The sequence below is a fragment of the Apaloderma vittatum genome, unplaced genomic scaffold (assembly GCF_000703405.1).
Source record: "Apaloderma vittatum isolate BGI_N311 unplaced genomic scaffold, ASM70340v1 scaffold2182, whole genome shotgun sequence".
NCBI classification, from domain to species: domain Eukaryota; kingdom Metazoa; phylum Chordata; class Aves; order Trogoniformes; family Trogonidae; genus Apaloderma; species Apaloderma vittatum.
Window position 1 is genome coordinate 2,720 of NW_009705058.1, and position 12,459 is coordinate 15,178.

General features: G+C 37.0%; 1 protein-coding gene across 1 annotated transcript in view; it reads left to right on the forward strand.

Moving 5' to 3' along the window:
- Positions 1-260: 260 nt before the first annotated feature.
- The window catches only part of PRPF4B (pre-mRNA processing factor 4B), a gene marked incomplete at its 5' end in the record, with an annotated part of 15,998 nt that continues 3,799 nt past the window's right edge, over positions 261-12,459 (forward strand). Inside the window, 9 exons of the mRNA XM_009865241.1 lie at positions 261-1,454; positions 3,678-3,851; positions 4,118-4,273; positions 4,990-5,071; positions 6,114-6,324; positions 8,687-8,760; positions 10,200-10,290; positions 10,664-10,811; positions 12,049-12,186. Coding sequence (XP_009863543.1) covers positions 261-1,454; positions 3,678-3,851; positions 4,118-4,273; positions 4,990-5,071; positions 6,114-6,324; positions 8,687-8,760; positions 10,200-10,290; positions 10,664-10,811; positions 12,049-12,186 — 2,268 coding nt within the window. The remainder of the gene's footprint in view (positions 1,455-3,677; positions 3,852-4,117; positions 4,274-4,989; positions 5,072-6,113; positions 6,325-8,686; positions 8,761-10,199; positions 10,291-10,663; positions 10,812-12,048; positions 12,187-12,459) is intronic.

Below are 12,459 nucleotides of genomic sequence, written 5' to 3' on the forward strand. Positions count from 1 at the left end.
ACCCACACATTTTGTTTCATTAGTGCGTTTGTTGTATCCTCCTTCGGTAGTATTTCTTCTTGCAGTCAGAGCTGTCTGTTCATGAGGAAATGTATCTGCTGTTATAACTTAGTTATAGTAGTTGTAATTTATAATTCAACCAAAGGCAGGTAATTAAATACCAGTTAGTTTGTATCATAAAAGAGACTGTCAATTTAACACAAGAGCAAGGGCTATAGTGAGTTAATAGTCCCGATATGTAATTTTTAATTTTTTTGCAGGGTCGAGGATGCTGATGCATCTGAGAAAAGCGTAAATGAAGAAAATGGGGAAGTATCAGAGGCAGACCAACCTCAGAACAAGCACAGCCGACATAAAAAAAAGAAACACAAACACCGAAGTAAACACAAGAAACATAAACATTCTTCAGAAGAAGATAAGGACAAAAAACATAAACACAGACACAAACATAAGAAACATAAACGGAAAGAGGTAGCTGATACCTCTGACAAGGAAGATGGACCAGCTAAAAGAACTAAAATTGATTTTTTAGCTCCTCTAGAAGACTTGGAGAAACAAAGAGCATTATTGAAAGCTGAACTTGAAAATGAATTAATGGAAGGAAAAGTCCAGTCTGGAATGGGATTAATATTACAAGGTTACGAGTCAGGATCTGAAGAAGAGGGGGAGATAAATGAAAAAGCGCGAAATGGAACAAGACCTGCAGCTAAGTCAAACACTAAGGGGAAACTAGAACCTGTGGACAATAAAACTAGTTCCAAGAAAGGAAGTAAGAGTGAATCAAAAGAAAGGACTAGGCACAGATCTGACAAAAAGAAAAGCAAAGCGGGAGTTGATGGAATCAAAGAGAAGACAGCTAGAAGCAAGTCAAAAGAGAGGAGGAAATCCAAAAGCCCTTATAAGAGAAGTAAGTCTCAAGATCAGACAAGGAAATCTAGGTCTCCAATGCTTAAAAGGCGATCGCAGGAGAAAAACAGAAAGTCTAAATCTCCCCCAGAGGATAGAAATAAGGCTGATGATAAAAGTAAATCAAGAGATCGCAGAAAGTCTCCAGTTGTAAATGAAAACAAAAGCAGAGATCGTGGCAGAAAGTCTAAATCTCCAACAGAACTAAGAAGCAAATCCAAAGATAGAAGATCACGGTCCAAAGATAGAAAACCTAGGAGATCAGAGACTGATAAAGAAAAAAAGCCAATTAAATCTCCCTCTAAAGATGCTTCTTCAGGAAAAGAAAACAGGTCCCCTAGACGGCCTGGCCGTAGCCCAAAAGGAAGGAGCTTATCTCCCAAACAACGTGAAAAGTCAAGAAGAAGCAGATCCCCTCTCTTTAACGATCGTAGATCTAAACAGAGTAAATCCCCTTCTCGAACTCGGTCTCCAGTTAGAAGAGTGAGGAGTAGATCGGCAGAAAGGAAAAGAAGAGAATCCGAAAGGAGGCGTCTGTCTTCTCCTAGGTAACTTAAATATGTCATGAACCATTGCAAAAATGCATTACAGGATGAACTGTCTTCTAGTTTGGTGTTTATCTCTTTGTTTTGTTCTGAAAATAGCTAAAAAAGGGAATTGGATTGTGCATTCCATTATATACATACTCTGTATGTATTCAGTTTTTTAGAAAATACTCTCCCCAGCTGTCAGGCATGCAAATTCAGATTTAGTTGTTAAAAATGCCATGTTACCTGCTACTCCCACCAATACTGGGGACACGTTTTGTTGTAGCTCAGGTTTTCCTTTTTGTCATTCGGTTGGATTTGGAATTTGGCTTCTATTTTGTTTCTTAGTTAATAGTTCTGTTGCTTTCAGGAATTTCTGTGGTGTGAGAGTTTATCTGAGTGCTTTCTGGTGAATCAGGAATGTGTTGGCGCGACCACTAAGTTTCTGTGACACAGTATTTGACTTTTCCGTAGCATTTTTCGTCTTTTAGTTTTTGTTTCTCATGACAGCTCACGCCGCAGCCAGTGGCAATTGGTTGTCTAGACACTATTTCAGGTGACGCGTGCGTGTAGAATTTTGCTGTCAAATTCCTACTTCTGTAACGCTGTGCTGAGCAGCATGTGAGTGAGGGACTGCTAAGCACTGTTTTCTGCTGGAAGTGTTTGCAAATCAGCAGGAGTAATCTTTCTTTGTGGGACATCCTGAACTGACTTCAGCTGTGTTGGAGTTTTAACTACCTTTAATTACTTAGGCTGCCAGAGAGTTTCAGGAGCTTTAATGAACAGTTTTAACCAAGTAATTTTATTTTTCATGGTTGTTTCCAGTCTTTTTTTTTTTCAGTGTTCTAATGGTGTAAGATACTTCTCAGGTCTTTGACTGAAGTTACTCATTATATGATGTTACTATGAATTCTTAATCAGCTTCTACTCTTTATCTCATACTTGCGATCCTTGAACTGATTTGTTTTTTTACAGTTACTTTGGTTGGGTTTTGGCAGTACATCTGCTTTGTTAGCCAGGAGACCTAGAAATGTCGGTTCATCCTGTGACTTTTTTTTTTTAATGTTTTTCACAAGAGCACAATGTAGATTAAATGGGTTAAAGAGATCAGCCTGCTCCTGCTTTTGAGTCTATAGTAATTTCTTGTAGAAACTGCCAGTACTTCTGGGTGTGCATAAATTTTCCTTGTGTCCCATTGTTTACTGTTTTGCATCTGCAGGCATTCTGCCTTCTATGGATAGCTGAGGTAACTGAAGCTCATATAACGGTCTCAAAACAAGCAAAAAACCATTACAGAATGGGTGGAACACTCTAAAGAGGTTTTGTTCCTTGATGAGATAGAACACCTGAAGTAACTTGTCCTAATTTGTGGTTTGTTTTTTGGGTTGTTTTTTTTTAAAAAAAAAAAAGAGGGGGGGAGAGAAATAGAGTAGCAACATTTTCTTTGAACAGTGGTTTGCAAATATTTTCCGAGAATTTCTGTTGCAGCCTCATTAGAATGGTTGTCGAATTTTTTTACCTTCTATCCTTTATAATTTTTGATTGAAGTCTTGCTGTTGTGGAATATAATTAAGCTTTTTATTATAGTTGTCCCATCAAGGGTTGTTTTTCTTGAGTAATTGTGTATCTGTATAGACAAGAATGAACAAATGTTGAATAGTATATAGTGTCAAACTTGAATCCTTTTTTAATTGAAGAAGGGTTAGTTTACCTGTTAATTAAGAATGTTAGTTTTCAGCTGCTGTATTAGAATACATAAAATGTTGAAGCTGTACAGTTCTAGTGCCCAAATTGAACTAGACATTAAAGTCATTGAGTAGCATGCTCCTAAACTTCAATACTATGTTGTAAAGTTGCTGAGAAAATTCTTAAGAGTTAGTTTTTAGGGTTTATTTTTTGTTTAAATACCATTTTCGACAAACATGAAAACAGGCCACTATTTATTTAAGATGTAAACATGAGCTTTGTTTTACAACCTCTCTTAGCATTGTGTTAGTGATCAACAAGCTCTGTTCCTAGAATTGTCCTGAACTAGACCTCTGTGTGGTCACATATTTCGTGAGGGTGGAGGGGCACACACAGAAAGGGCAGCCAGCTCTGCAAAATACTTACCCATCCCTCCCTCAGAAGCCCATCTGGTGGTCCCTCACCAATAAGATTTTCGTGTGAGCTTTTAGAGGGAATTGACATTTTTGTTTTCAGCTTGCTCCTGATTTTACTACTGTTCTCTTCTTCTGTTTAAAGAACGCGGACCAGGGATGATATTTTGTCTAGACGTGAAAGATCGAAAGATGTTAGCCCACCCAGTAGATGGTCCCCATCCAGAAGGAGGTCTCGGTCACCCATTAGAAGGAGGTCTCGGTCCCCGCTTCGGCGTAGCCGATCTCCAAGAAGGCGGAGTAGGTCTCCTCGGAGGAGGTAAAGACACACTGCATTTTTAAATAGATTTTATAAAATATTACTAAAAGAATAATGATTGCTGTTTTATATGTAAAAGATGATGCTTTTTTTTTTTGTCCACATTTACATTTACTAGCATAGTTGAGTTCATTTTGTCCTCTCTGAATTCACTAGTTTTATTGTTTGGAGTCATTATATACCTTTATATTTTTGTAACAGATTTTTTTTTTTCCTTTTTCTTCAAAAAAACAAACCAAAACCCAACCCCTTCTTACTGTTGCCAGGGATAGAGGCCGAAGAAGTAGATCTCGTCTTCGAAGGAGGTCCAGGTCACGTGGTGGCCATAGACGTAGGAGCAGAAGCAAAGTTAAAGAAGACAAATTTAAAGGTAGTCTTTCTGAGGGTATGAAAGCTGAACAGGAGTCTTCATCGGATGAAAAGTAAGAACTAATTTCTAACTTGTGCTGATTATCTAAAAATACAGATCCAGTGATACCAAGAATGAAATGACATTTGTCTTTGTGGTGCAGTTTTTGGGTTATCACCTAAAACCTTGGTCGTGTTTTAGTATTTGTGATCTTGTCAAATTACTGTTGGGATGATCTGATGGAGTCAGCAAATGTCAAGACCTGTTGGCTAGTGGGCAGACCCCAGGGGATGGTATGTTGTTAAGTTTCTCGATTCATCTTGATCCATATCTTGTGAAAATATTTGGTCTGCTTCCTCAAGCTTATCGCTTGCAGAAAAACTAAGCTGAAAGGATTAATTAGTATCTGCAAATCATCTATATATTTGTTAATTATCTGCTTAATCCAATTGCACAAGCGTATGCATTCTTAATCAAATCGTTAAGTAAGAATAATGCTGGAATGAAAATAAACAAGTTGTTTGGGTGTTTTTTTTCCTTTAAAAATAGTTACTGTTAATTGTTTGCAGTTAAAATTAAATACACAAAGTCCCAATGAGATATGAAAAGATAAATTTTCCTTGTGAGAAGATGTAAATATACACACTGGGATTTAATACACCTTGGCTTTCTGAGTCAGTCGAACAGCCATCATTTAAGATATTATGTGCTTAATATACTGTGTTTGGTAAAGTTTTATAGATAATCTTATGCTTATGAAGTTATATAAAAAAAATCACATTTTTATAGTCTTGAAGACTTTGATTTGGAAGAAGAGGATGAGGAAGCAGAGATAAGACAAAGAAGATTACAGCGGCAAGCAATTGTTCAGGTACATGTCTCCATTATGATGTAGCTTACAGAAACTACTTTTCTGGTTTTCATGTAAGATGGTACGATAAATGAAGACTCTTGGCCTGCTACATTACAATCGTAATTGCTATTACTGTATTTTTTTATTGTAAATGTTAGTTAAACTCTACTCTTCTGTAGCAACAGCATTACTTGTAATACTGAAGCAACTCTTCTGTGAGTAGTTTTTGTGCTACAGTTGAGTGCTCTCTGACAATCCTGTGACATGTAAAAAATGTTCTTTAATTATCTTAATCTGCAGGTTGTCTTTGTAGCTGTATCATTGATATCATAATGTCGGTGTAGTGTTATGTATCAATTAGCCAAACTGATGAGTTTGTTTCAAGTTGTCCTTGCCCATTTCCAAACTTCATAAAGCCATTGCCGTGGGTTCCCCCTTCATGAACATGGATAAGTATTCACTTACATTCCCATCATCAGCTTATTCCTGGTAATAAAGGAACAGCAGTGAGAGGTCATATGTGACCGAGAGTCCTGGAAGGCCACTGCTCCCTTCCGGGAGTCTCGGTCACATATCTAAAAACTACTGCAATCTAAAAACTACTTTTCTGTACCATAACACTAATAATGTAAGATAGAAAATCATTAATTGTTCCTTTAAAACTTTTTTTCGATACTTGTGTGCCAGAATGGTTTACAGAATCACAGAATTGCGTAGGTTGGAAAAGGCCTTTAAGATTGTTCGGGGATAAATCTGTTGCTACTGACATTGTCACACACAGCAAAACAGTTAATCTTTGATAAAAATTGTTTTTTACAGAAATGTAAAAGCCTAAAGGACACGTGTGAATCTTTCAGTCTTAAATTATGATCCGGGTTGTGGAACATTGTGGCAAAATGTTTTTTCAAAAGCTGTATCCCATTCTGCAAATAATAGAGATGTAGGCGATTATAGAAGCAAAGATTAAGGTTTAGCACAAACCACTGAAAGGGTGAATTTTTAAAAATGTTTAAATTGTGGTAAGCTGTGACGGTGGAATTATAATCAAATTTCTTTTTAGAAATACAAAGGCCAGACAGAAGACAGCAATATATCTGTACCGTCTGAACCAAGCAGTCCTCAGAGCAGTACCCGTAGTCGATCAAATTCGCCAGATGACATCCTAGAAAGAGTAGCTGCTGATGTTAAGGAGTACGAACGGGAAAACGTGGACACGTTTGAGGCATCAGTAAAAGCCAAGCACAACCTCATGACAGTTGAACAGAACAACGGTAAGAATCTGAGGTCTCACAGTATAATGCAGTTTATGAAAGCTCAGACATTTTGTTTAACTTCCTTATATACTTCCAGATTTGGAAGTAGATTTACTTTTCAGACAGAATTTGAGAATGTTTGCACAAATGTTACTGTACTTATAACATTAAAATAAAGTTCCTCTGTATTTCTAATGAATCTTAACACAATTCATGCTATACATTTGGAAGAATAAGTAACAATGCCTGTCTTTATAGTTAAGAATCACCCTTTTCAACTTTGAAATTTTTCTTTTCACTTATGCGTGTTGTTTTCTTAGAAGGTTAATATCCTAGTCTTTATTTTGGAATGAGTTGGAAGCCATGCCTCTTTTATGCCTTTTTTAGTCCAGGTCAATGTGTTAGAAGAATATAGGTGGGTCTGCAGGCATTTGGAATGAATAAGGCTTTTGAGAGCCCTCGCTATTAAGCCCATTTTGGCAGCGTAACTTCTTGCTGAGGAAATGGCTGTTTCTTCCTCTTCTTCCCTGCACATAATCTGTTGTACAGCAATACTGAAATGAGATACATCTTGATACAAAACTTGCCTTTTTCCTGCTGTGGCAAAAGGAACATAGAGCATCTCCCCGTCCACACTGTAATATTGGAAAATCCATTTGAGTTTTGGTTTTTTGTGTGTTTTGAAAGTGAATTACTGTTACATCTTCCAAGTAGCCAAAGGTGTGTCTAGTTGAGTGGTCACACTTGAGCTAATTTTAACTACTTCAGTTTCTCTTTGCAGTTATATTGTAACAACACGCGATTTAACAAGGGCTCTGAAACCTGCCCGGCCCCTCAGGAGGTAGTTGGATGGTTAGCTTGTATTTCATATCCTGCGCTACATGTGTCCTTGGGGGCTTAACATGCTGCCTTCTGGCGGATGTTTCTCTTTGAAGTAATCAAGCTGCAGCTCTGGGGGACTGATGGCGCTCCTCGGTAGTTTGTCCTGGTGTTCCCTTGAGCAGGATGTTTTCAGGTTGTTCTCCTGCAGTGTAGGTGGAAGGAGCTGTCTTAATGCACTTTTCCTTTATTTGCATGCCACGAGTTCAGGCTTAGTTGTCTTATGTGTAACAGACAGTATCTCTTTCCTTTTTGTCAAGACATATCCTGCTTTCTAATTCTGTCCACTAAAGTATATGCAAATATAACTGTTAACTACATAGACATTTTTTAAGGTATGAAAAGGATTTATGTTTAAAAACAGATCAGTTGCATTCAAGTTTCGGAATTTTCCTGCATTGGTAGGATTCTGGGTTGGAGGTGGCTATAACAACAGGTGGAAACATCTTTGTTGGGAAGAGCCATTTATTTATATCCTGACCTGATACAGGGCCGGGATAGTAAGCTAAGGAACTAGTTAATAACTCGTTGTAGTCCGGTGCAAGTGTGAGTAACTAGAACTAAGAGAAAAGGAAGTTGCTGCAAGGGTCTCTACTTGGAAACAGTGGTGTCAGCATGGTGGATGAGGGGGTTTTGGTGCTGTCAGAAGATCTCAGTCTAGTTATTTTGTGTTACAGTGGTTGGCCATGTGCATCATGAGACCTGAAGCACCAGGAGTTGACCATTTCTTTTTCTCCATTGCTTAATACCCTAAAGGCAGTGTCTGATTTCCCGTGGTCATGAAGGGAGGCTTCAGTGATGTGTGTTGTGAAATAGTTTGAAGTTTACTTGGTTTCACTAACGTGTACTTAATTTTTTTATATTTCTTCACTTTTATCAACCAAGTAAAATATCTTTGGGACTTTAAAGATGATTAAAAGGTGAGAAAGGGATAATCTTGCCCACATTAAAAATGTTTCTCTTAAACGTAGTAGTACACATTATCTTTGACTAAAAGCTGCACATAAGGTCCATTTTTACAGGGCTGAAGAAAATCATTTTCCAGAGAAACAGCTTCTAAGCTTTACAACTTTGGCTTTAAGTAAAAATACCTTGTGGTTAGCAGAAAAGCCTGAACTTGTATATTGGACACATATCTGTAATTTTTTTTCTATAAACACACAGTCATTTTATATTTCTTTTTATACATATAGAGTAATTTTCTGTAGGAATCATGTAAGTATGTACTTTTTTTCCTTTCTGGTATGTGAATTATTTGAAAGCGATTATACTTAATTTTTCAAGGAGGTATACGTTTTTGAGCGCTTTCAAGAGCTTAACCAATGTGAGTTTTGTTTCTAGAATGTAAACTGATATTTGCTAGAAACATGAGTAGTACTACCTGTTTGCCCACATACGAATCTTAGACTATATTGTCAAGATAGCAGGTGACAACTTACACTGGTAAGAGATATTGGTTTGTTATCTTTTTCATGTTGAGTAATCTCAATTTCATTTTAAGGTTCAGCTCAGAAGAAACTGCTAGCTCCTGATATGTTCACAGAATCAGATGATATGTTCGCTGCATACTTTGATGTAGGTAATTCTTGGAGATGAAACGTATGTGGGGTGGTTTTTTTGCTTGATTTTTGGTAGAGTTACTGTCACTTAAGGTTTGTGGGAACGTTGGTTTGTAAAAGCATGTGTAATTGAGTGGATAGTGTGTTCTGAATCTTTTGATCAGCCAAGGCAGACAGAGTTATTCTTAATTAGTATTTCAGTGAAAGAAAATCTGCTGAAACTAGCAGGAGTTTTACCAGAGTAAGCAATTGCAAAGTTCCGCTGCTGTTTGAATAGGATCTATAGCGGCATATGGTAACAAACCTATTTGTAAATCAAACTTTCTGTTAACGTTACCATGCTGCACTGTTCTAAACATGTGCTTTTTGGGGGGGGAGGTTCATATATGGTTAATTAGAAAGCATCTGTGTAAGATATTTTAATTTGCTAATGGTGCTACTGTATCAGAGTAATGTGGTGGTTCATTTGGTGAGGTGGGGTTTTGTTGGTTTTTTCATGAAAAGATACATTTTGTTTCTACTTTTGCACTATTCCAGCAGCTATTCTGTAAATGTGCTGAAGTGGCCTGCAAATAGTGCAGTCCAGTGACTAGTTTTGAGACTTTACTTGCCATTCTCTGAAAATCTACCTCATTGCTGCCAATGCCCAACACTGAGAAATAAGTTAACAAAGTAACTTTCTTCTCAACTTAGAAATTCTCTGGTTAATTTTCGTTTATTATGGCAGATATAATCCATTAGTCATGACACAAGCACTGGTGACAAAAGCCTGCCATGATGTCACTCTAGTAAAACTGGTAATGATAGTGAAATTTAAAAAAAAAAAATCAACCCCCCCTTGACCTGGAAAAAGAGAAATACTTGAAGGATAGTGTGGAGAGTGTGTTTTTAAAAACTTGAAAGTTACAAGTAGGGGTTTTATGGCTTTTAAGTGAGCAGTTCCCTCTTCCAGAAACTCCTGGTCAATTAAAGGTATTCTTTACTCCTCGTAGATTTGAATTTCTGCTAATATATTCCCAAATCTGTTAGGAGATATCAGCAGCAATTGTAGGAACTTTATGATTGTAAGTGTGAAGTATGAAATCCCTGAGGCTGCACGGAATGAATGGAAATTCAAGGCTTTAACGGTTACATTTTCCTTGCAACTTTTTTACTACAAATGTACTGTAAGTAAAGTTTTATTCACATGGTCCAGGATGTGCATTCTAACATAAATTCCTTGTGAGTATTAATTGAAACTTTGTACATTTATTTTTAATAATGGTTGATTTCACCTGCTTTGCTTGCATCAGCCTTTAGATATTGGTACATAAATAGCATTTTGCATTCAGTAGTTATGAGAAGTGTGTTTGTACGGTGAAGAGGAATAGTGTTTCAGTAAGAAAAAAATGGGTTTTGATAAGTAAACATCAAGGAAATACATAAAGCACACAAAACCCCCTGTTTTTATTTCAGAGTGCTCGTCTAAGGGCTGCTGGGTTTGGAAAAGACTTCAAAGAAAACCCCAATCTCAGGGATAACTGGACAGATGCAGAAGGCTACTACCGTAAGTGGTATTTGTTGATTTGCAAGGACAGCTAGAGTGAGGGTGCTGAATGGAAAAGATGCTTGTGTGAAAGTACTGAAACATCATTCTTGGGTACAGGTACCACGGTGCCCTCGCTGAGTGCACAGAGTCGTGGGTGAAATGAGCGTGTGGGTTCTAAGCTCAGTTATGAAAAGACTCTAGACTTACAGGATAGGTTTGTTCCCCGTATTTTCCACACAGCCAGGTGATATGTAACAGTGCACACTGTGAAATGAAGCGATTATACCGTTCATCCTATCTTTCTGAATTATACAGAATGGTTTATTTTTCATTGAAAGTTTCATTATGTACATCACTGGTAACGTTTAAATTGCTTGATTTTATCCTTCAGGTGTTAATATAGGTGAAGTTCTAGATAAACGTTACAATGTCTATGGTTACACTGGTCAGGGAGTCTTCAGTAACGTAGTACGAGCCAGGGACATGGCAAGAGCAAACCAAGAAGTAGCGGTTAAAATCATCAGGAATAATGAACTTATGTAAGTAACGCTTTTGTTCACTAATAATAAAGCAGACGTGACAGTTGGAAGTTTTTCATGATGTGATTTGAATCTCCCTTTGTTTCAAGTGAAGTAACAGATTACAGCTGTGATTCCTGCCTTTTCTGCTAATATGAGCCAGATAATGGGAAGCGCTTGAGGACTATGTATCCACACTTCTTTACAGCTCTCACAGGAGAAGGGTACTTGCATTTTCATCAGGCACTTTCTCATCTGCAAAACCGCAGGGAACAGTGGTAGTGAGGAACAAGGTTACAGTTAACGATGAGGCCTGCCCAGCCCTAAAATTTGACATGGGAGTTGTGCACTGCAAAAAATCTCCTTTCGATGAACCAAATCAATTTGGCAGGCTGTGGCTTGGATCCTAATTGGTCATTTGCAATTTTAAAAAAAGACCTCTGTACATGAATTATTTTTGTATATTCTCTCTATATTGGCATGTATATAATATATATGAATAGACGTGAGACTCTTCCTGTTGAAATACAACTTGAGGTCTTTCAGAACGAGTGAACATTAACAAGTATGATCTCTTAAACTATATTATGTGAGGACTTGTCCATAACATTAATTTTCAGTATTTCTACTGTCATATATGAAGTCCTCTTCCGTTAAAGACAAATTAAATTAAAATCTTTTTTATGTGTCATACCTTGGAAGTCCTAAACATTGTTTTGCTGTGTGTCTAACTGGGTTATTCTGAGTTATGTGAATAGGTAGCTAGAAAAGTTTTTTAAAAAAAAAAGGGGGGAGGCAACAGCAATAAGCTATTTGTTTGATATGTTGTATAGATAATCAGTTTGAGTGTGTACGTGGCTCTACAGTCAGTTTAACTTAAAGCTCTTTTTAATATTGTACATGGTTAAGTACTTTTTAAAAAAAATTAAACTTCTCGAGTGCTGTTTGAAACTGAAGTGTGGTATTACAGGAGAAAATCTAATTTTAACTTTATATGCAGCTGGGAGGGAGTAGGAAAGGAAAAGTAGGTTACAAACGCACAGTGAAGACCAAAGAATTAAATAAACCCACCCAGTGTTTAGACGCTGACATCAGACCACTGGTGTGTTTTGGTTTTTAAAGTTGTGGTACATTCAGTAATGAAGATGCTTCTCATTTGCAGATAATTGTAACTATGCAAGTGAACGCTTAGATTTAAAAAATAAATAAATTAGAATTTCACTGATTTTGTTTTATAGTTATATACCTTTGTTTTCAGGCAAAAAACTGGCCTTAAAGAACTGGAATTTTTGAAGAAGCTCAATGATGCAGATCCCGATGATAAGTTTCATTGTCTACGGTTGTTCAGGCATTTCTACCATAAACAACATCTCTGTCTGGTATTTGAGCCACTCAGGTAAGGTGACAAATGTTTGGGGTTCCCTGTAAAAAGTAAAGTATTATTTGAGGGATCTTTTACCTTTCTGGTTTTGGCTGTTATTTTCATACCTTGTTCTATTGCCAAGATTCAAGAATGCAGGAAACTTAAAATAAATAAAATATCCAGAGGCACAAATCTCACAAATGCTGCTCTTAATTTACTTTTTTGTGCATGTCACAGTATTTCTCTTAGTTCTTATAATGCTTTATATTAAGGTTTTGGATAAAGAACACATTTCCAGAGAAGTTC